The sequence below is a fragment of the Pristiophorus japonicus genome, chromosome 18 (genome assembly GCF_044704955.1).
Source record: "Pristiophorus japonicus isolate sPriJap1 chromosome 18, sPriJap1.hap1, whole genome shotgun sequence".
Taxonomy (NCBI): Eukaryota; Metazoa; Chordata; class Chondrichthyes; family Pristiophoridae; genus Pristiophorus; species Pristiophorus japonicus.
In genome coordinates, this window is record NC_091994.1 from 32,372,219 (window position 1) to 32,397,508 (window position 25,290).

General features: G+C 43.6%; 1 protein-coding gene across 4 annotated transcripts in view; it reads right to left on the reverse strand.

Annotated features, from left to right (window-relative positions):
- Positions 1–22,628, reverse strand: part of mllt1a (MLLT1 super elongation complex subunit a) — a 94,443-nt gene extending 71,815 nt beyond the window's left edge. For all 4 annotated transcript variants that reach the window (XM_070859827.1, XM_070859826.1, XM_070859828.1 and 1 more), the window contains exon 1: positions 22,484–22,628. In XM_070859827.1, coding sequence (XP_070715928.1) covers positions 22,484–22,495 — 12 coding nt within the window. In that variant the 5' untranslated portion in view covers positions 22,496–22,628. The remainder of the gene's footprint in view (positions 1–22,483) is intronic.
- Positions 22,629–25,290: the final 2,662 nt, after the last annotated feature.

Consider the following 25,290-nt stretch of genomic DNA (forward strand, 5'->3'; position numbering starts at 1 on the left):
ATAATGCGAGGCCCTGACACAAAAGAGCAACACTTTTTCCACATACAAAAATTGAAGATTCCCTCCCCCATATACAAACCAGCAATACTATTTAAGACTCCCCAACACATCCCATCCCCCCTCCAATTTATCTCTCTCGCTCTCCAACTCCCCCACCAATCAGGTCACTGAATAGTTTTAGAAAGATTCCATTATCTTCAAGAATATAATCCCCACTTCAAAAGATGTTTGCTCCGTTAACACGGGCACCAGAGGCTGGGCCCAGCTGAGCAGCACGGGGGATGAAAAAGGCGGCTTCAGCTCTTGAAAACCGCCGGGTCTGGAGGACTCAAAGGCTGCTCCTCTCCTGGTGAAAATCAACCAATCAGGGGCAACCTTTTGCAGTGCTTCTAGCCCGTGACCTTTGACCCGCTTGAAGGTGCTGAAGTCAGCTTTTGTGCTGGAGGTTTGTGGGTCATCACCTGCCTGGGATACACAAGATGGACAGCAATCTATGCCAGGCTGGATGCAAGTGTTCAGCAGCGTTAGAGAGGGGAGGGATGATGGGAGTAAGGAATTCAGCAGCTCTGCAGAGCCCCAGGCTATGGCAACATTAGGAGCCTCGGGTTGGGCAGAACTCGGATGGGAGGAGGTCCTGGAGTTCAACAGCACCACAGCAAGGGTCAAATAGCTTGCGCTGGAAACATTTCTGTTGGAAAGAAAGGTTTTGCACAGCTGCATTAAGAACGTTTTCAACGTGAACGTATAAACAAAGCAGAGCTGTGTGCAATTAGCCTTTGCGAAACATTTACCTGAAAAGCTTTCAGAATTCACTTTGGGGTTTTTTTGGGGGGGGGGGGGGGTATTGGAAAGAAAAGCTCAAATCATTTCACAGTACCAGAAAAATGAAATACTCTACTAATTATTATTTTCAAGTTCTGAACATCAGTCTATAAGGAGTGAGTGATTTTAAACTCTAATAAAATAAAGCACAGAAGCACAGATGGTAGCAAAGTCCCTTTCTTGCTGCGTGTGTGTCTCTCTCTCTCTCTCTCTGGAATAATTGGTGCTTCCGTTACCCACTGCAGCTTGGGAAATAAATGATGTAAACAATTCTTCCTTCCAAATTTTCATCAAATAGAAATTAAAGTACAGGTCATTTAAATCAGCTCCTTTTGTGCGTTTCTGCCTCAACATGTCTGGACCTTTACGCTGGATATTTTCTCTGGTTTCGGTGCCACTGCCCACTCCCGGAAGCAGACCTCACGCCCAAGTTGAAGCAGGGGGTGCCTTTACCTGCCCAACAGCTTGATAAATGCAGCGCAGCCAGGGGTCAAACAGAGAACTCTGGACACCATTACCAGCTCACATGCTGCCTCCTTGTCTTTGGTAGATGGATGAACACTAGCAGAATATGCCTCAGGCTACAAACCACTAGATAGCTTCATTTAACAGCAAAGCAAGTAAATGAACAATGCTCAGTACAAACATGAATGTTAGAACCTTCACTAATCTGAGCATCAGCACCAAAGGCACTTTCTTGCACTAACTCTCCACGTTAAACTGACCCTTGAAACAAGGTTTCTTTACTTTTTTCATGGCTGTATTCTACTAAAAAGTCCGACATGACCCTCATCTCTGCTGGCTTCAGATGGACTTATGTCATTAGGTAATACTCCAAAATATAGCCCTAAATTCCTTTGAAGATATCCCAGAACAAAGGACCATTAAAAAAAGTGTATCTAGACCAGATGGTCAGCTATTTCCAGCATTAAATAGGGCGTTTGCCCACACAAATTCAGCTGCCAATCAAACTTGTACTGTAAACAGCCCCACAGGATGCTTGTAATTGAATTGTTTGACCCTTTCATCTAGAAGACAGGTCCCCAACCAAGTACAGCGTCATCAATCCACACACATTAATCAGTCTGAGATGTGTATCCTCCAAAGCCTAAAGAAAAACTAGCAGTAGCCAACCATGAGCCTGTATGCTGTGGACCAGCAAGAATCTTGGTTCCCCAAGCAACCAAGGTGGGCTGTAAGCATGGAATTACATCCCTGTAAGGTGCGGCATACATGGGCAACATTCTCCTCCACTGACACCGCCTCTGGGCCCATATTGTAGGGGACCACCTACGATGCTGAAGACGAGTGCCTTCACGCATGTTCCGTGCTACAGCAACTAAACAAAGTTTCACTCGAGAAGAGCAAGATTGAGGGAGGGGGGTTAGGTTTTCAAATTACGAAGAGATACGGTGGAAGTAAAAACTGATTTAACTTGAACAATTAGCATAGGTGAGAAGTTTACAAGTACAACATTTACAAGCCTCGAGCAAGGTTAGAAAACCTCTCTGGCCCTCACAGGACAACAACTTGTATTTATATAGCGCCTTTAACGTAGTAAAACATTCCAAGGCACTTCACAGGAGTATTATGCGATAACAATTTGACACCCGAGACGCATAAGTAGAAATTAGTGCAGATGACCAAAAGCTTGGTCAAAGAGGTAGGTTTTAAAGAGCGTCTTAAAAGGAGAGAGGTAGAGAGGTTTAGGCAGGGAGTTCCAGAGCTTGGGGCCTAGGCAGCAGCCAGGAGTGCATTGGAGTAGTCAAGTCTAGAGGTAACAAAGGCATGGATGAGGGTTTCAGCAGCGGATAAGCTGAGGCTAGGGCAGAATGAACATATGGAACAAACTCCCAAAGAAAGTAATCGATTTGGGGTCAGAAATGTGCTCCATTTAAATATTGGAAAGACTGAAGCCACTGTCTGACTGAACCAGACTGTGTATGCAACCTTGGCATCCTATTTGACCCAGAGCTGAGCTTCTGATCCCATATCCTCTACCTCACCAAGACCGCCTACTTCCACTTCCATAACATCGCCCGTTTACACCCCTGCCTCAGCTCATCTACTGCTGAAACCCTCCACTTCCATAACATCGCCCATTTCCACCCCTACCTCAGCTCATCTACTGCTGAAACCCTCCACTTCCGTAACATCACCCGTTTCCACCCATCTCAGCTCATCTACTGCTGAAACCTTCCACTTCCATAACATCGCCCATTTCCACCCCTACCTCAGCTCATCTACTGCTGAAACCCTCCACTTCCGTAACATCACCCGTTTCCACCCATCTCAGCTCATCTACTGCTGAAACCTTCCACTTCCATAACATCGCCCGTTTCCACCCCTGCCTCAGCTCATCTACTGCTGAAACCCTCATCTATGCCTTTCTTATCTCTAGACTCGACTATGCCAATGCACTCCTGGTTGGTTTCCCATCTTGCAACCTTCATAAACTTGTGCTCATCCAAAACTCTGCTATCCGTATCCTAACTCGCACCAGCCCGTTCACACATCACCCCCTGTGCTTGCTGAACTATACTGGCTCCCAGTCCGGCAATGGCCTCAATTATAAAATTCTCATCCTGGTTTTCAAATCCCTCCATGGACTCATGCCCCGCCCTATCTCTGTAACCACCTCCAGCCCTACAAACCTCCGAGATATCTGCACTCCTCCAATTCTGGCCTCTTGCGGATCACCAATTTTTTCACTCTACCATTGGCAGCAATGCCTTCAGTTGCCAAGAGGGTAAGCTCTGGAATTCCCTCCCTAAACCTCTCTACCTTACTCTCCTCCTTTAAGGCAGTCCTCAAAACCTACTGCTTTGACCAGGCTTTTGGTCACCTGACCTAATCTCTCTTGTGACTTGGTGTCAAATTTTGTTTGATAAATCGCTCCAGTGTGTTAAATGTGCTATATAAATGCAAGTTATTGTTGGTCTAGAAATATTAGCATTGCTTGATTACAAGGAGAGGTTATACAAACTAAGATAAAAAAGCAAAATACTGCAGATGTTTGAATCTGAAATAAAAACAGAAAATGCTGGAAATACTCAGCAGTCAGGTAGCATCTGTGGAGAGAGAAACAGAGTTAACATTTCAGGTCGATGACCCTTCATCAGAACTTACACAAACTAGGGTTGTATTCCCTGGAATTTAGACGGTCAATGACTGATTTGATCACATTTTTCAAGATATTAAGGGGAACCGACAGGGCAGGTAGAAAAAAAAACTATTTCCGCTGGTTGGGGAGTCCAGGACTAGGGGACATAGCCTAAAAATTAGAGCCAGGCCTGTCAGGAGTGAAATTAGGAAACAGTTCTACACGCAAAGCGTGGTAGAAGTTTGGAATTCTTTTCTGAAAACGACAGTAGGTGCTAGGTCAACTTTTAATTTTTAATCTAAGATTGATTGAATTTTATTAACTAAAGATATTAAGGGATATGGGGCAAATGCAAGTATATGGAGTTAGATCGCAGATCAACCCATCATCATCATCATAGGCAGTCCCTCGGGATCGAGGAAGACTTGCTTCCACTCTTAGCATGAGTTCTTAGGTGGCTGTACAGTCCAATAAGAGAACCACAGTTTCTGTCACAAGTGGGACAAATAGTCGTTGAGGGAAAGTGTGGGCAGGGAGCTTGGTTTGCCGCACGCTCCTTCCCCTGCCTGCGCTTGACTTCTGCATGCTCTCGGCGACGATACTCGAGGAGCTCAGCGCCCTCCCGAATGCACTTCCTCCACTTAGGGCAGTCTATGGCCAAGGACTCAAGTGTCAGTGGGGATGTCGCACTTTATTAGGGAGGCTTTGAGGGTGTCCTTGTAACATTTCCTCTGCCCGCCTTTGGCTAGTTTGCTGTGGACGAGTTCGGAGTAGAGCGCTTACTTTGGGAGTCTTGTGTCTGATATGCGAACTATGTGGCCTGCCCAGCTGAGCTGATCAAGTGTGTTCAGTGCTTCAATGCTGTGGATGTTGGCCTGGACGAGGACGCTAATGTTTGTGCGTCAGTCCTCCCAGGGGATTTGCAGGATCTTGCGGAGACATCGCTGGTGGTATTTCTCCAGCGACTTGAGGTGTCTACTGTACATGGTCCACGTCTCTCAGCCATACAGGAGGGCGGGTATTACTACGGCCCTGTAGACCATGAGCTTGGTTACAGTTTTGAGCCTGTGTGTGTGCAGATCAACCAAAATCTCACTGTATGGCGGATCAGGCTAGAGGGGCTAAATGGCCTATTCTTGTTCCCATGTTCTTTTTAGGAAACAGAAGGTGTGTGTGTGGGGGGCGGGGGGGAGGGGGGGGGGGGGGGAGTGGGTGGAAGGCGAAGAATCGTAGTGGCTTTAAAGAAAGTCAATAAATCTATGGGAGGGACATCCATGTTAGAATAATCTCACATAGGGTCAAGAAAGATGTACAGAAAGGTCTCTTCTGTTACAACAGTGCATTACAACAGTGACTACACTCCAAAAATACTTCATTGGCTGTAAAGCGCTTTGAGGCGTCTGGTGGTTGTGAAAGGTGCTATATAAATGTAAGTCTTTCTTTCTTTCATTGAAGGTATTTAAGGTGGAGATAGACATATTTTTGAACGATAAGGGAGTCAAGGGTTATGGAGAGCTGGCGGGGAAGTGGAGTTGAGGCCAGGATCAGATCAGCCATGATCTTATTGAATGACGGAGCAGGCTCGAGGGGCCAAATGGCATACTCATGCTCCTATTTCTTATGTTCGTATGTTTCTTCTCATTCTCGATTTTCTCAGGTTCACACTACATGGGCAACATGCAGTACAGATTGCTGGCCTAGCCATAATGTATTTTGTTATCTGGCCACAATGATGCAGAAGTGTGAGCAAACTGAACAAAGAGCTCGACGCGATCAACATTTCAAAGGATCGTGCAAGAGTGCCAGAGGATGAAAAAATAGATGGCAGATGCAGTTCATTTCAAGGATGGTGAAAGTACAAGATACATTTTCAAGTAATAATCAGGAGGAAATATATCTTAAAAATGGTCAAAGTGGCAAGAAGCATGCAGATGCGTATTAAAGATAGCAGCACAAGTAGATACGGCCACACAAAAGCAAACAAGAGCCTTAGAGGCCTCAAATGGAAAAGCAAGGGGGTAATCTTGAACTTGCACAAGATTTCAGTTAGGCTGTAGTTGGAGTACGGTGTTCCGTTTTGGGTGGCCCATTAAAAGATAGATAGATATGAAAGCAGTGGAAAAAGAACAGCTTCGATTTACTAAGCTGTTATCAGATATGCGGGGGGGGGGGGGGGGGGGGGTTACGGTTATGTCGAGAGACTTCTGAAGTGAAAAAAGCCTCAACTGGAGCTTAGAAGATTAAAGGATAACTTGAGAGATCTTCAAGATTATGAATAGTTAAAATAGGGTAAGCTGGGATAGATTGTTTCCACCTCAGGTGAGACAGGGCGGAGAGGGCAGCCCTCAGGGAGACAGGTCGGAGGGGGCAGCCCTCAGGGAGACAGGGCGGAGGGGGTACAAATTTAATGTGACCACAAAAAATTTAAAGGGGAATTAGAAACAAAAATGTCTACTCAGATTGTGGTTAATTGCTGCCACAAAACTTGTTAAGTCCATAAATTCTTTGAAAAAGGAATTAGATTGTTGCTTGAAATAGAAAAATTTGAATGGGTATGGGGAACATAAAGAGTAGGATTAGTCTAGGAGGCTGATGGATAAATACATCAATGCAGACTTGACAGGGCAAATGGCCTGTTTCTGTGGTGTCACATGTTATAAGTTTATCGTGCATTATGGGGCAGGAAAGCTCCTAAGTTGCAAACTCTAGGTTAAAGGACACAAATACTTTCGATCAGGCAAATCAAGAGTGTTTGCAGCCCAATATCATTCATGCTGGCCCTACTCAAAACAGCAGATGGCACTTTGCTCACTATGGAACCATGAAGTTTACAGCACAGACGGACGCCATTCGGCCCACCTCTATGCCAGCTTTGTGAGCACAATCCAAAACTAATCCCACTGCCCTGCTCGGTCACCATCTGCCACCCATTTCTTCCTCTGCTTCAAATATTTATCCAATTTTTCCTTAAAAGATACAGTGGTCTCTTCTCACTAACAACCACTCACACTTTGGGGATGAGATGAACATTTTGAAGATCTACTAAACCACCTTCTAAGATAGGATGGTCTGGATTTCTCAAGTCAAACAGCACTCTATTCATTATGGATGTCTGGTCCTCTCTGACAGGAAGATATCCACAAAAGGATCAATTCAATGAACAATATCAAAACACCTGAACCAGATGGAATAGCAGATTTTTTTAATTAAATATCCAGCACCCGCTAACTGCCTGTCATCTTTGCCCTAAAATATCCAGAAACAAGAAAACCATCCAACAGCAACTTAAGGATGCCAAGATTACAACATACAAGGGATTCATAATGAATAGAGCACTGTTTGACTTGAGAAATCCAGACCATCCTATCTTAGAAGGTGGTTTAGTAGATCTTCAAAATGCTCATCTCATCCCCAAAGTGTGAATGGTTGTCAGTGAAGAGACCACTTCATCTTTTAAGGAAAAATTGGATAAATATTTGAAGCAGAGGAAGAGATCGGTGACCGAGCAGGGCAGTGGGATTAATTTTGGATTGTGCTCACAAAGCTGGCATTGAGGTGGGCTGAATGGCATCCATCTATGCTATCAACTTCATGGTTCCATGGTATACAAGATACTGAAGTGCACTATTTCCCCACTCTCAATTGTCAGTCAAGTACTCTCAAAAATACTTTTCAATCACCCCCCCTAGTCAAAATCATTGACCAGCTCGTCTTAAGACTCAATGTAGACTCTGATCACAGAAAAACACAATTGACATGAGATTTATTGTGCATCAAATACAAGAAAAGAGCAGAGAGCAACACATGGGCCTACATGGTTTTAACTGACCTCACATCAGCACTTGAGTTGTCCATGATTGTTGGGAAGGTTAGGCTACTTAAATGCTTCTATTAATATACCAAAAAAACAACTAGTATTTACAGAGCGTTTTTATCGTAGCAAAACATCCCAAGGCGCTTCACAGGAGCGTTATATCGACACTGAGCCGCACAAGGAGATATTAGGGCAGAAAGAGGTAGGTTTTTAGAAGCATCTTAAAGGAGAAAAATGAGGTAGAGAGGCAGAGAGGTTTCGAGAGAGAATTCCAGAGCTTAGGGCCTTGGCAGGTGAAGGCACAGCTGCCAATGGTGGACTGATTAAAATCAGGGATGTTCAAGAGGCCAGAATTGAAGAAGCGCTAATATCTTGGAGGGTTGTAGGGCTGGAGGGGATTAGAGATAGGGAGGGGCGAAGTCATGGAGGAATTTGAAAACAAGCATGAGAATTTTAAAATCGAGATGGTAAGGTGGTCAGAGTGAGTGGAAATAAACAAATTTCCACTTAATAGTGTCCTTCACATCCTCAGGATGTTCTAAAGTGATTCACAGCTAATGAATTACTTTTGAAGTGTAGTCATTCATTATATAGGCAACTGCAGTAGCCAATTATGCCCTGTAAGGTCTCAAACAGCTATGAGATAATGGCCTGTTAATCGATTTTTGTTAGTCCTGATTCAAGGATACACGGTCTTCTTTAAATAGTGCCATGGGATCTTTTACATCCACCTGAAGCAGATACGGCCTTGGTTTATAGCCAGACTTTTCAGGAGTGAAATTGGCAAACACTTCTACACACAAAGGGTGGTAGAAGTTTGGAACTCTCTTCCGCAAATGGCAATTGGTGCTAGATCAATTGTTAATTTTAAATCCAAGATGGGTAGCTTTTTGTTAACCAAAAGTATATGGAATTAGATCGCAGATCAGCCATGATCTCATTGAATGGCAGAACAGGCTCGTGGGGATAAATGGCCTACTCCTGTTCCCATGTTCCTTTTAGGAAAGGGAAGGTGTGGAGACGATGGGGGAAGGAATCAAAAGGCTTACTCCTGTTTCTATGAATAACATCTAATCTGAATCTTTGACAATACAGCATTCCCTCAGTATTGCATTGAAATGTCGGACTAGATTTTGGCCTCAAATCCCTGCAGTGGGGACTGAACCCATACTTTTCACTTAGAAATGAGAATATGACCAATGGCAGGAAAAGCTGACAGGAAAATGCCAGAACTTTCAGCATCTACAATGATGTCAAGCAAGGTTGCATTCAGGAACCAAATCTTTTCAGAATATTCTAGACAATACCACCAGGGAATTAATGCATATACATGTCTACAAAAGTCAATTATTCTACCTGGCAAGACTAGAGCAATGGCAGCACTCACTGATGAGTGTCTGTATGCTCATGACTCTGCACTGGTGGCTCATTCCAAAACTGTGGTTGAGTACAAAAAGAGCATGGCTTCAATTTCAGATTTACAGACATTGATAGCATTTGGTCTTCTCACACAGGGAGTCTCAGTTTATTCAGCAGGGCAAGGCTCAAATTCAAAACTATACCCTGGAAACAGCTTTGTGCCTTCGGATGTCACGACACTAGTGATTGTGGATTGGTCCAGGTCACATTCTGCTGCCATTAACTGACAAATCAGAGAAATCACAGTGGCAGGAGTCACAGGGGAACTGTATAGATTCCCCCCCCCCCCCCGCCCCCGACAAAAAATCAGAAAATTGAAGCAGAGATAGTGGGGAAGGTAAACCGAAACAATATTCCAACAGAAAGAGAATGCAATTACCAGTTAGAAAAAAAATTAATAGTACAACTTATGTTCCTTCCCTCCCAACCTCTCATACGTCACGGCACCCCAATTCACTCCTTTTATACCCAAGGTTTCATGATCAACCCAGTCTGTTGTTCTTCCCTCGTTCACACAACTCTTCACTCAGGGCAGTCTGTTTTTCTAGTTACAAGAGACACCAGCAACATGAACAGACTAATCGGGATGATTTCACTGCAACGGACCATTTATATAAACAAAGTTCCACGACAGAAAGATCAGAGTATTCTCATGAACACTGCATCCAATGACCTCACCAGAGACGGGCATGTTTTCCACACATGTACATTTCTGATCCATTATTCAAACCATACTCTTGTAAACAGTCCAAAATTAACATTCAATAAAGCATTTGCTATGCACACAATATAACAGAAGCAACTCTAGGGGACAGCTTTAAACACCCTGCAATTATCATTGATTAATGATACTCAAAACCTAAGAAACTTCAAATGCATCTATCGAAAGTAATCCGAGAATATTAGATTGCAATATTTCTGAATAAAAGTGTTTTTTGTGGTCATCTCTACTTAGGATATACGACACAGAAACAGGCCATTCTGCCTAACCAATTCATGCCGCTGTTTATGATCCACTCGAGCCGCCTCCTCTCTTCTGGAAATGTGGGGAACAAGAGGAGCAAAAGGTTCATTTAATTATGTTATCCTTGGAAAACATAACCTCTGCAATCGTCTCCAACCCTCAGAGATCTCTGTGCTCCTCCAATACTGGTCTCAGGTATCTTTGATTTTAATCACTTCACCATTGGTGGCCCTGCCTTCAGCTGCCAAGGCCCTAAGCTCTGGAATTCCCTCCCTAAACCTCTCTGCCTCGCTACCTCTCTTACCTTCTTTAAGACGCTCCTTAAAACCTAACTCTTTGACCAACCTTTCGGTCATCTGCCCTAATTACTCATGTGACTCGGTGTCAAATGTTGTTTGATAATGCTCCTGTGAAGCACTTTGGATGGTTTGCTACGTTAAAGGTACTGTATAAATACGTTGTTGTTGTTGAATACACAAACCACAAAGCCTTGGAAATCAGACAAGTATGTCTATAAACATGTTGTGGTGTTTAATCATGTTATTCTTAAACATGAGATCCTGTAGTTGCTTGTCTCTGAGAATAGACACAATCTTAAATAATTAACACAGTCTGGATCACACCATCGTTGAATTGTTGCCTTAAATTCACCAAAAACAGTGACATACACATATTTTTAAAATTCTTTACATACATCAATGGGCATTGAGGTGCAGGACGTAAAGACCAGAGTGACAGGGGCCCAGAAGCAAACAGTACCCCTTGATATCCAAAGTCTTCAGCTCCTACATCACAACTATAGAGGTTACCAGTATTTTATTCTTCCAGAAGCACATTCATCAGAAATTATATCAAAGTGGCAATGATAAAGGCACTTTAATATTTGACTGTAGATTTTCTCAATAAAAGTTTCTTATTTAAATGTGCATGTATTAATTAGTGTGCCTTCAATACACAGGCACTACAACAAGAAGTGATTTCCTTACACAATCAGGTCTTGATAAATACACACCTAAATTTGGCAAGACAATAGGGAGCCGAAATTGCCCTATGCCCCATTTGAGGACGGTAACATTCCAGGCCCAGGACTTTTACCACCAGGGCAAGACATCCTGCTCCTGCGTGCAATTGGGCTGTGCGCCCCTCAGCCAAGGCGGAGCTCTGTCTCAGGAGCTGCTCACTTAAAGGGGGGGGGGGGGTCGCTGCGCACTCTGCAGGCCCTTTGATGGCTGCCACTGGGCCACCAGGGATGCGCTCAACTGGGCCAGCAGCCCAGCACCCAAAAGAGAGTGCTGGGCTGCATGATGGCGGCCCGGTCGAGGTGAGGGCCGCTATTGTCGGACAGACCAAAGAGTTGGCTGACAAAATAAAATGACGGCCCAGGGTGCACACGACCTCCCCTTTAAGGGACGCCCCGGACGGATGTCATGCCCCACGAAGCTGCCGCTGGCACCTGCCCATACCGGTCCCACGGGGCGGAAAGAGGTGATCGCGGGGTGCAAAGGAGTCAGCGCACACGCCGATGACGTCATTGCGTGTTGCCCGCCGGCCCGGGCCACTAACCATGGGGCGTGGCGCTACCAGCAAATCACTCCCAAAATCACTGGGGCAATTTCACCCGAGGCGCTACCGCCTCCCGCCCCCAGTTGAAAAGCCCATTGCGCCCCAACAGGATGCAAAAAAGGGACAATTTCGGCTCCCATAACTCACAAATAATTTCTATTGTTAAGAGTATTACAATATATTGGAATAGGGTATGGTAGCCTAGAGGTTATGCTACTGGACGAGCAACCCAGAGGTCGCTAGTTCAAGTCCCATGCCAAATTGGGAAACTGAATTCAATAAATCTGGTAATTTGTGAGTTAACACCCGAAGGAAAATCATAAAAGCTGTCGGATTGTCATCAAAACACAACTAGCTCACTAATGTCCTTCGGGAAAGGGAATGCATCATCCCTACCCAAGTTCAACCATTCCATGCACACACAAAGCAGCCCCTCTGCATAACCCACCATCACATACTGCTCAGTTTATATGGCAACTAAATCTCACCACACTGACATGTCTCTCTCAGCTCACTGCGTACTCTCTCAATGGGTTCAGTGCAAGGTCTCAGAGATTCGAGACAACAGTTATTGATTGCTTTCATTTTTGTCGCAAACTAGAACACAAGTGGTGGGTTCCTGTTGCAAAGTAATTGTACAGGGCTCAAATGCAAAGCTGAAGCAAATGGGGATCAATGTTGAGTCAGAAAGTATTATGTAAATAGTATTAAATTGATGCCATGCTATCTAGCCCAATGGCTCAGTGAATAGATGCACTGAGCTCCAGAGGCCAGTAACAGGCCTGGGTTCAATCAGAATAAGAACATAAGAAATAGGAGCAGGAGTAGGCCATATGGCCCCTCGAGCCTGCTCCGCCATTTAATATGATCATAGACTCAGATCCACTTTCCTGCCCGCTCCCCATAACCCTTTTATTCCCTTACCGGTTAAGAAACTGTCTATCTCTGTCTTAAATTTATTCAATGACCCAGCTTCCACAGCTCTCTGAGGCAGTGAATTCCACAGATTTACAACCCTCAGAAGAAATTCCTCCTCATCTCAGTTTTAAATGGGCGGCCCCTTATTCTAAGATTATGCCCCGTAGTTCTAGTCCCCCCTATCAGTGGAAACATCCTCTCTGCATCCGTCTTATCAAGCCCCCCATACTATTATACGTTTCGATAAGATCACCTGAATTCCAATGAGTAGAGGCCCAACCTACTCAACCTTTTCTCATAAGTCAACCCCTCATCTCTGGAATCAACCTAGTGAAGCTTCTCTGAACTGCCTCCAAAGCAAGTATATCCCTTCTTAAATATGGAAACCAAAACTGTACGCAGTATTCCAGGTGTGGCCTCACCAATACCCTGTATAATTGTAGCAAGACTTCCTTGATTTCATACTTCATCCCCTTTGCAATAAAGACAAAGATTCCATTGGCCTTCCCGATCACTTGCTGTACCTGTATACTATCCTTTTGTGTTTCATGCACAAGTATCCCCAGGTCCCGCTGCACTGCAGCACTTTGCAATTTACATAGAAAATAGGTGCAGGAGTAGGCCATTTGGCCCTTCGAGCCTGCACCGCCATTCAATAAGATCATGGCTGATCATTCCCTCAGTACCACTTTCCTGCTTTCTCTCCATACCCCTTGATCCCCTTAGCCGTAGGGGCCATATCTCACTCCCTCTTGAATATATCCAATGAACTGGCATCAACAACTCTGCGGTAGGGAATTCCATAGGTTAACAACTCTCAGTGAAGAAGTTTCTCCTCATCTCAGTCCTAAATGGCCTACCCCTTATCCTAAGACTATGTCCCCTGGTTCTGGACTTTCCCAACATCGGAAATATTCTTCCCACATCTAACCTGTCCAGTCCTGTCAGAATCTTATACGTTTCTATCAGATCCCCTCTCATTCTTCTACACTCCAGTGAATAAAGACTCAGTTGATCCAGTCTCTCCTCATATGTTAGTCCAGCCATCCCTGGAATCAGTCTGGTGAACCTTCGCTGCACTCTCTCAATATCAAGAACATCCTTCCTCAATAGCAAGAACGTCCTTCCTCAGATTAGGAGACCAAAACTGAACACAATATTCCAGGTGAGGCCTCACTAAGGCCCTGTACAACTGCAGTAAGACCTCCCTGCTCCTGTATTCAAATCCCCTAGCTATGAAGGCTAACTTTGGACTTTAATATTGCTAATAAATTTGCAGTATTATGTGGTACTTTATCAAATTTAAATAATAACGTGACAAGTTAGTTGACCTGGACCTCAGCATAACCCTGACTGATGGTATTACTTTTGAAGTGATGTTATGCAACAGAAAAAGGCACCTTTGTTGTATTGAGCTTTCAGCAGAATTTGTTCATAGGTTTCCTCTTTTTGAATTTTCTATTCTTATCCCACTTTTGATGCTGTATGCTTCCATCGGCAACAGTACCTCACACAAATTCCCATTCTTTATCCGTGAGTCTTGGCGGCAGGTTTTGGTGGGCTATTCAACCATGGCGCCCTCCCAGCTGAATCCAATCTTATCCTCACCTAATGTCCACATTCAGCAGGGAATCACTGGAGAACTGAAATTGTCAGAGTTTTCCCTTTGTGGTCTGGCGTGTCAAGCATATTGTAGTGCGAGACTGAGAGTGACTAAGTTAGCAGAGGCCAGAAATCAAACTTAGGACCTACCTGGTCAATATGGCTCTGTGTCACACCCCACGGGGCAGAACTACCAAGCTGCAACGTATATTGCAGTCACAGAGTAAAAGAAAACCCCAATGGAAGCAAAAACTACAAAAGAACTGTTTACAACCACTAGTTTATGGGTCCAGTGTCACACTTTTCACCTGTTTATCATGACTAGCTCAGTAGAAATGGAGATAGCATCTTATTAGTGGAAGTGCACATTGATCTGATCACACTACACCTGCCAGCAACAGCTTTCTCTAATGTACCATATATATTTATTTCAAGAAATAAAACAGCAGTTCCCTACAAAATAACAGAAAGCAGACACGTCAAGGTAAAAATCCCTCGTCTCAGAACAAAAACAAATCTACACACAAAACACGTTGCAACAACTTCTCACAAATTCAGGAGTAACTAGTCCATCGCATCTTTGACTGCTGTCCGATTCCTAACTTGTACCAAGTCCCAGTCAGCCATGCTCACTGACCTACACTGGCTGCCGATCCGGCAATGCCACGGTTTTAATATTCTCATCCTTGTATTCAAATCTCTCCATGGTTTCACCCCTCCCTATTTCTGTAACCTCTTCCAGCTCTACTATCCTCCTACATTTCTGCACTCTAATTCTGGCCTGAAATAATGGAGAGGGTTGAAGAAGGTAGAGCAGTAATGTTGTGTATATGGATTTTCATAAAGTACCACATAATACTGCAAATTTATTAGCAATATTAAAGTCCAAAGCTCATGGGATTAAAGGGTCAGTGGCTGCATGGATACAAAATTGGCTCAGGGATAGAAAGCAGAGAATATTGGTGAACGGTTGTTGTTCAGACTTTAGGGAAATGTGCAGTAGTGTCCCCCAGGGGTCAGTATTAGAACCACAGCTCGATTTGATATATATTAACGACCTGGACTTGGATATACAGGGCATCATTTCAAACTATGCAGATGACACGAAACTCGGAAATGTAGTAAACAGAGAGGATAGTAACATAGACACACTAGTGAAATGAGTGGACACGTGGCAGATGAAATTTAACACAGAAAAGTATGAATCATATAATCACAGAAATTTTCAGCACGGAAGGAGGCCATTTCGGCCTATCGCGTCCGCGCCAGCTGACCAAGAGCTATCCAGCCTAATCCCACTTTCCAGTTCTTGGTCCGTAGCCCTATAGTTTATGGCACTTTAAGTACACATCCAAGTATTTTTTAAATGTGGTGAGGGTTTCTGCCTCTACCATCCTTTCAGGCAGTGAGTTCCAGACCCTACCACCCTTTGGGTGAAGACATTTTCTCTCATATCTCCTCTAAACCTCCCGACAATTACTTTAAATTTATGCCCCCTGGTTGTTGACCCCTCTACCAAGAAAAACAGGTCCTTCCTATCCACTCTATCCAGGCCCCTCATTATTGTATACATCTCAATCAGGTCTCCCCTCAGCCTCCTCTGTTCCAATCTCCAATCTTTCCTCATAGCCAAAATTCTCCAATCCAGGCAACGTTCTTGTAAATCTCCTCCTTGCACCCTTTCCAATGCAATCATATCTGTCCTGTAATGTGGTGACTAGAACTGCACGCAGTACTCGAGCTGTGGCCTAACTAGTGTTTTATACAGTTCAAGCATAAGCTCCTTGCTCTTGTATTGCATGCCTCAACTAATAAAGACAAGCATTTCATATGCCTTCTAAACCACCTTATCTATCTGGCCTGCTACCTTCATGGCTCTGTGGACCTGCACTTCAATGTCAATTTGTCCCTCTACACTTTTCAGTGTCGTACCATTTAATGTGTATTCCCTTGCCTTGTTAAACCTCCCCAAATGCATTACCTCACACTTATCCGGATTGAATTCCATTTGCCACTGTTCTGCCCAGTACATTGATATCTTCCTGCAGTTCGCAGCTTTCTTCTTCATTATCAACCACACAGCCTATTTTAGTGTCATCTGCAAAAATCTTAATCATACCCCCAACATTCAAGTTCAGGTCATTGATACATACCACAAAAAGCAGTGGTATAGAAGTGATTCAGTTTATTAGGAAAAATGAAGAGGGGAAATATAAACTAAATGGTACAATTTTAAAAGGGAGTCCAGGAACAGAGAGACCTGAGGCTGTATGTATACAAGTCTTTGAAGGTGGCAGGACAAGCTGAGATGGCTGTTAAAATGGCATACAGGATCCTTCACTTTATAAAAAGAGGTATAGAGTACAAAAGCAAGGAAGTTATGTTAAACCTTTATAAAACACTGGTTAGGTCTCAGCTGGAGTATTGTGGCTAATTTTGGGCCCCACACTTTAGGAAGGATGTCAAGGCCTTGGCGAGGATACACAGGAGATTTACTGGAATGGTACCAGGGATACAGAACTTCAGTTATGTTATGTTAAGAGACTAGAGAAGCTGGGATTGTTCTCCTTAGAGCAGAGAAGGTTAAGAGCAGATTTGATAGGTGTTCAAAATCATGAAAGGTTTTGATAGAGTAAATAAGGAGAAACTGTTTCCAATGGCAGATGGGTCAGTAACCAGAAAACACAGATTTAAAGCAATTGGCAAAAGAACCAGAGGTGACATGAGAAAAAAGGTGGTGAAATGTGTGGAGGAAATAGATATAACAGTAACTCTCAAAGGGGAATTGGATAAATACTTGAAGGCAAAAAATTGCAGGGTTATGAGGAATGAGCAGAGGAGTAGGACTAGTTGAATAGCTCTTTCAACCAGCTCGCACAGGCATGATGGGCCAAACGGCCTCCTTCTGTACTGTATTATGGTATGATTCTACCACATCATTGATCACCCTGCCACTGGCAGTCGTGCCTTCACTTACCTAGGCCCCAAGCTCTGGAATTCCCTCCTTAAACCTCTCTCTCCACCTTTAACTTGCTCCTTGAAACCTACTGCATTGACCAAGCTATGCTAATATCTTATGTGGCTCAATTTTGTCTGATAACGCTCCTGTGAAGCACCTTGGGACTTTCTTCACTATGCTGAAGGTGCTATATAAATGCAAGTTGTTGTTAACCGAACTATATACTTTAGGGAGTCTGTTGCCAATTTTAGGTCTGCCTTAGATATTCTCTCAGGAATGCGTCACCGTTCATCTCATAAGTGGGCCCATGCACCTCATGATCAGGTTATTAACGACTGCCTAGACATACCACAGTGTAACACAGGAGATGGAGCAATGACGTTCCTTTGGTATGTGAACCGGATATCGTGATCCTAGCTGTGCTTTTCTCCAATCTTCCAAAAAGGTGGACTGAAGAACATTGTAGTGAGATGAGGCCAAATACTTTATTTTGCAACAATAGCAATTTCTATGTATATAACCGCCTTTAATATAGAAAAAATCAATCAATCATAAGCATAATCAATCAAAAACTGTCACCTAGCCAAAGCAGGAACTATTAGGAGACTAAAAGCTTGGTCAATGAAGTAGGTTTCAAGGAGGGTCTTAATAATAATAACTTTTATTTAGATAGCACCTTTAACGTAGTTAAAAATCTCAAGGCGCTTCACAGCAGTGTTACAAGACAAAACAGATAAATTTGACATTGAGCCATAAAAGAAGAAATTAAGGTAAATGACCAAAAGCTTGATTAAAGAGGTAGGTTTTAAGGAGCGATGTAAAGGAGGAAAGAGAGGTAGAGGTGGAGAGGTTTAAGGAGAGAGTTCCAGAGCTTAGGGCCCAAACAACTGAAGGCATGGCCACCGATGGTTGAGCAGTTAAAATGAGGGATGTTCAAGAGGGCAGAATTTGAGAAGCGGACATCTTTTGGGGTTGTAAGGCTGAAAAAGACTACAGAGAGGTGGAAAAAGGCGATTTTAGTTACGCCGCAGCTATGTGGCTGGAAACTCATTTCAGTATCAAATAAGACACCTAGGTTGCAAACAGTCTTGTTAACCCACAGATTGATGCTAGGGAGAGGGATGGAGTCAGTGGTTAGGGAACGCAGTTTGTGGCGGGGACCAAAGATAATGGCTTCGGTCTTCCCAATATTTAATTGGAGAACATTTCTGCTCATCCAGTACTAGATGTCGGACAATCAATCTGACAATTTAGATACAGGGTACCAAGCAGGAGTCGAGAGAAGTGGTGGAGAAGTAGAGCTGGGTGTCGTCAACGTACGTGTGGAAACTAACTCAGTGTTTACAGATGATATCGCCAAGGGGCAGCATATAGATGAGAAATAAAGGAGGAGCGAGGGGTTTAGGGAGGTACATGCAAAGCTTAGGGCCTAGATGGCTGAAGGCATGGCCGCTAATATGGGCGAAGTGGAAAATGTACAAGGCCAGAATTGAATGAACACAGAGTTCTTGAAAGGTAGTAGGGTTGGAGGAAATTAGAGATAACGAGGGGCGAGGCCATCAAGAGATTTGAACTCGAGGGTGACAATTTTAAATGAGGCATTGTTGGACCAGGAGCCAATGTAGGTCAGCGAGCTCTGGGGTCATGGGCAGTAAATCTCAACTTATTTCACCTTGATGTTAGTCGCTCCTCAGTGATAAAGAATACAACAACAATAAGCCAGAAAGTTAGCTGCCTAAGTTATACTTTCTTCAGGTCAGTCCCATCAGTGAATCAGACCAAGGTTTATTGTGGGGCTTTGAGGCAGACTGGCCTAAGACTTCCGGTCAAACCTTACCAACGGACCTTGAATGTGTGTTTCACTCTTTCGTTGCTTCCGAGACCAGGAATTTGAGGACTACTCAGATTTGAATGCTCAGAAGCAATAAAAGAGCAAAACACATATTCAAGGTCATCCCACTTCAACCCTGTCCTAGGGTTGACCTGTGGGGCTGTCATTTATTCAGCTGCCACCCCACTGGGTGGAGAAGCAGCCAAGTTGTGTATGCGTGTATTTGGTATCTCCCAACATTGTGTGTAAAAGCCCATTGGAACTGTCTGAAACAATTCAACGATCCTCCTCCCCCAACACTGTCCTAGATCATTAATAATAGTTACAATGGTTGGCCAAACTGGCTTGACCAAACAATGCTCTCCCCCTCCCAACCCCCAATCAAGCTAGATTTTAAACTCACCGAGAACCCACTTTAGCTTAAACACAATAAATTCAACATAAAATTTTACCCAAATTTTTCTATGGTAAAATGGTTTAAAATCCCAAAATGCAACAAAAATCTAACCAATTAATTTTTTTGCAATATAAAATCATCCTGCTATAAATCCATACAGTGGCAGAACTCAGTTCTGTAAAATATTGTTCTAGGAGTAACCTTGCATTCAAAGGAGGGGGAAATGGAGAAAAAGAAGGAGCAGGTAGGGAAGAGAATCTTAAACATCTTTATAAGGATTATACAGGTACAAGTTCCCTAGCACAACCAAAGTCTCAAGAATCTATCCCTCCTCTGGCATAACTCCTGAAACATAATCAAACCTACAGCTTTAAAGCACACTTGTGCTTAATAAAACAAAACATGTCAAGAGGATCATACAACATGGAATTCTATGGTGAAGTATGCCAACTATAAATCAGAAACCCTCATAATCCATCATTTCTTGTGCAGATAATGCAATTTTTCAAAATATTTTTTCATAAATCTAAAAAGTTATTATTCCATAAGTCAAATCTATACCTGACTGTAATCCTATTCTGTGTATCCAATGAAAAATCTATCCATTATCTTCAGAAACTAATACCATACATACCCATTCCTGACAAATTCAGATTACAAATTTAGAAGTTGGGGGCAAGATTGCCTGAGCTTTCTATAAGTTTACAACATAGTACTGATCAAGTTAAATCAACACAAAAAAGCATGTATCATTTGACAGTTAACTTGCATTTATATAGTGCTTTTCACAACCTCAGAATATCCCATGGGCTAATGAAGTACTTTTGAAGTATAGTTACAATTGAAATGTAGGGAAACGTGGCAACCAATTTGCACACAGCAAGGTCCCATGAACAGCAATGAGATGAATAACCATATCATCTGTTTTAATTGTGTTTGTTGAGGAATAAATATTGGGCAGGACACTGGGACAACTCCTCTGTTCTTCTTCGAATAGCACCACAGGGTCTTTTTAGTCCACCCGAGGGGACAGATGGGACCTCAGTTTAACATCTCATCTGAAATGTGGCACCTGCAACTCCCTCAATACGGCACTAGAGTCTCAGCATGGTGCTCAGGTATCTGGAGCGGGGCTTGAATCCATTATGTTATGCCTCAAAACGAAAGTGCTATCACTGAACCACGGTTGACATATTAGTTCCCAAAAAATTACTGACTTGAAATCCAATTAAACTTGTGCTAGGGGGTGGGGTACATCAAGCAAGACTCCCACTGTCAGCTAGAAGTGGACACTGGGTGACCATAGGATCAGACTTAGCCATCCCAAGTTGAAATCAATCATTGCCAATGCTCATATATTAAGAATCACCACTTGGAGATACCAATAGGTTCCCATCACTTGTAGAAATATCCCAGTTTAAGTCACCAACTTCAAGAAAGGGTAAGAAAAGAAAACTGAAGACTTAAAAATATTCAAACATTACAACCCAAGATTCTCTTTAAATTGGGACAGAATTCTAGTTGAGAATATTGAGAGAGTGAATTTGCCATATTTCAAGTTCATTATCAAAGACAACAAACAACACAATGGTATGATGTGAAGACCATGACATGGTTAGTGCAAGTATCTCCATGAGCAAAATTGACCAGACAACACCAGAATAACAAAAAGTCACAAGGTTGTTACGGTCAATTTCACCAATTAATATGCTTCATATCTCACCACTGCCCAGAAAATATTGTGTTTGTCATAACTGGGACTCATTTTCAGCTCTGGAAAACTATGTATTTAATGTGTGCAAGAGAATCAGGAGCTGCTTGGCAACGTTCTACCAGTAATTAGGTTTTTTTGTTATAAATATTTTCATGGACAGTTCTGCAAATGAGGTGGAAAACTATATTCCTTTGATGTTAATTCAAATATGCTTTGTCATGTAAAATTAGTATCAGCAACTGGCGATTTGTTTGCACAGTACTGGAAGGAATTTAAAATGTCACAGCAATTCATTTACCAGCAGCCACTGTTGTTAGTCATTGTACTATATTGCACAAATACATAGATCATCATAAAAAAAAAGCGGCTACATATTGGCTTAAAAGTTGAAATCAAGAGGTACCCAGCATGACATTAGCCACGCAATATTCTTGTAATTAGAATATTCTTTCAACAACTACATTAAAGTTTGTCTTTTAAAATGGTTCAGATAGAAAATATATTTTAAAATCTCAATGGATTCTAAGACTGTCAACTTGTTGAATACCAATTGGGGGGGGGGGAAACTTATCAAACTTTCATCTTGAAAGATGTTTTATTAATGTGGAAAACACATACCTTGCAATACCTATTTCCACTCTGTTTTCATATCTAATACATACTTCAAGCTGTGACTCAATAGGCTTCACTCAGGAGCTTATAGTAAAATGGATTACTAATTAATGAGTTGAACATCCTAAAAAGTGTGCTGGTCTGCTGCTAGGGAGCTTGTTGGAAGCTTTCTACAGGAAGATTTTTTTTAAATGGTAACTGCCATTTTAAGTTTATTGCTGCATTTCTCCTTACACAAGATCCTTGCCTCCGACACCAACTCCTAAATCTCTAAATCTTATCCTTAATCTCAATACTAAAGCAGAACCCTTAAAAGCTAACTCTCCCCTTATTAAATGCTTAACCTTCAACCCTCAAACACTAATCTAATTCAGGAACTCATCCCGGCTCCAGAGATTATAGTCGGCCTTCCTTAAGATGTACAGTAGTTAGCCTTTTGCAATCATGTACCTGTCAACTAAACCCAAATATCTATTCCTATATTGATCTCTCAGTGCTTCAGAGAGGGGGGCCGTCAGCATTTACTTCACTGCATTAAGTGCATTCTTTATCTAAAATAAAACTTTCCAAAACAAGATCGGGGATGAATTTAAGAAATTCCAACAGTGGGGGGGGGGGGGGGGGATGGCCGTGCACTTTCACGCTGCCGCCTGCGTCGCCACGGTTCTTGCAGAAGGCCCGAGGGATCTGGAACTCAAAATGCACGCGAGGCAGCGGGAGTGAGCGGGCGGGAGAGCCTGCAGCCCCGCTCTGAGGGGACTCTACCTGATTGTCCATGGCGTTGCCGTGCGCCTCCCCCGCCGCCGCCTCTCCTCCCTCGGCCGCTTCCCACCTCACACTCGCATTGTATCGAGCCGATTTTTTCTTCCCACAAAACGGAAGCGCCGCCGATTTGTTCCACTGACACTCGGCAAGGGTCCAAAACAGAACGTCGCCACGGCCAATCCGGGCCGGGCTGAGGGGCGGGGCCGGCGCCCGGCTTTCCGCCAATCAGTGCCGAGCGCCGGCGGAGGGGGGGCGGGATTTCCCGTCACCAAGCCCACTTGACTGTGCCGCCGGTGATTGACAGCCGGGCTGACCAGTGCCGGCAGGGAACGAAGCGGCTGGCCGGCCGCCCAATCAGCGGCAACGAAGGGGGCGGGATCCGCGGCCCGCAGCCGGCGCCCATTGGCTGGCTGCCCTGACGCGGAAGTGGGGATTGGCAGAGCTGATTAATTGGGGTGGCGCCGCGCCCTCCTTGGGCTGCAGGACTGGAGCTAGGTGGCTGCCGCCTGGGGGAACATCCCATGGGAAGGGTGGGTCTTCCCTTGTACACTAAGGAGAGGGTTGGGGGATATTGCAGTCGGGGTTGGCCCGCACCCTCAGGCGCCAAGTAGTGTTTGGGTCAAGTGCTTCAATGCTAATCCCCTCTGGTGTATCAATCACCAACCCCATCCATTTTACCCTCTCCGTGTGTTTCATTCCAAGCTGTCTTGACTTTGTTGCTTTCAATTATTTTTTTTTAATCCTCCTCAGATTAAGGTCTACCCCCACCTCGTTGTCTGATTTATCGGATTATGCTCTTTATCCTGACCGTAAAACTTTAATTCCTGCGTGAGATGCGCGCACGCCGAATGGGTCCGATTTCCCATGAAAGGCACATTTAAGACGTTTGCAGTCTTTAAGATTCAAAAGATGGGTGAAAAATTGAGTAAGAATCTTGGCCTATTCATCTCCACCTCTAGACCTTTGTATCGACGCCTTCACCATTGATCTGTAAATTCTGACAGCTCAGTTAAATCCAAAAAGGACTTTTTTTTAAATCCGCGGGCATAAAAAGAGTCCTTACCATGCTTCTGGCTCTTCTAATTCTAATTCTGAAGTGTCCTTTGAAAAGGAGAAAATCATTACTTCTGAGCTTGTGCTGCTTATGACAAGAAATGCATTCCTGTCCAAGATGTGGCATAGAGATGGCTTCCTTAATTCTATCATTAAGGGATTGTAAACCAGCTCACAGAAAAGAAAATGGCTTAGTTTATTTTGATAGCAAAGTTGCGACCAGTTATTTATCTAATCCCGGTGTCAGAGGGAGGGAGGTCAAGCCAATCAATTGAAAAATAAATATCTAATGGGATTAGTTCAAATATATATTTGATTGAGAGTTCAACAGATACTTAAATTTGCTTGGTCCTGTTCATTTTTTGGAAATGATTTCTTTGTCCTGTTCAAAGAGAGTCCATCTGAAGCTTGGGCAGCGAGATGGTCAGGTTAGACTGCTTCTGTCAGTCAAAACCGAACTGCCATGCAAGAGTACTGTGTATACTACAGTCTAGCTCAGTAGTTGTGATTTTATTTTCTACTTGAGATAATTAAGTATAACCACTGTAAATCTACTCAACTGTGATAAAGTCAAAATATAGTAGAGGCTTTTTTATTCGATCCTTGGGCATACTACAAATGTAGCAGATATGTGGGCAAGTTAAAGCATCCTCTATGCCATAGGGAGTTGGAGGCTGGCCTGCAAGTGAACAGAGACAATGGACCCCCAAAAATTTCTTGAGTAGAAAAATATCATTCACAGACCAACAAGCAAGTGAACCAGTAGTTGTTCAAAATGTCACCAAGTGCTCAGAAATATATAGGTAGACAGAATTAGCCCATTAAAACTCTACCCTGAAGAGTACAACCGCAGTACTGCTATTGTCAGGTTATTTTCTTTTCCCCCTCTCTCCAACTCTCAGTAGTAGTGGTATGAAGTAGTTTCTGCTCTCTTCCTCTCCCTCAGGATGGTGAGATGTAGTAGGCCCCTTCCTCCTCTTCCTGGGGTGGTCAAAGGCCTTCAGGCAGGAGCTCCTTCCCTCACTGCTCAATGCTGCAAATGAGTAGGCAACAGCTCCACAACTCTTTTGTTGCAAATAAATAAACAGTTAATCCATGTGCCCCCTCATTAAAGGGGGGAACACTCCAAAAACTTTTCAGGTGCCCTTTTTTTGTTTTTTGTGGGGTTTTTTAGGGCACCGACTGCTATTGTCAGAACTCTTTCCTATAGGAACAGGAGTTTTTCTTTTGAGTTCACCTGTGAAAACATAAAAACAATAAACGGTGCCACCCGACCTGGGTGACACTCCAGACATTTTCAAGGCCCTTTTTTTCCCCCCTTTTTTTTTGGTTTTTTTTTGTGTTTTTCTTTTTTTTTTTGGTTTTTTTTTTGGGCACTAAAATCACAATTTTCCCCAGTGCCCCCTATAAAAGGGAAGGGGGACACTAAAAGCACCGGCAATTAAAACAAATTAAACTTTAAAACGTAAAATCAAATTAAAATTTGGTTGCCGGGCGTGATGATGCACTCCAGTCCCTCCGGTGCCCACCTCTCGCGGAAGGCCGCGAGCGTACCGGTGGACACCGCGTGCTCCATCTCCAAGGACACCCTGGACCGGATGTAAGAGCGGAAGAGAGGCAGGCAGTCAGGTTGAACGACCCCCTCGACCGCCCGCTGCCTGGACCGGCTGATGGCACCCTTGGCCGTGCCCAGGAGCAGTAGGAACAGGAGTTAGCCATTCCAGCCCCTCACACCTGTTCTGCCATTCAATTAG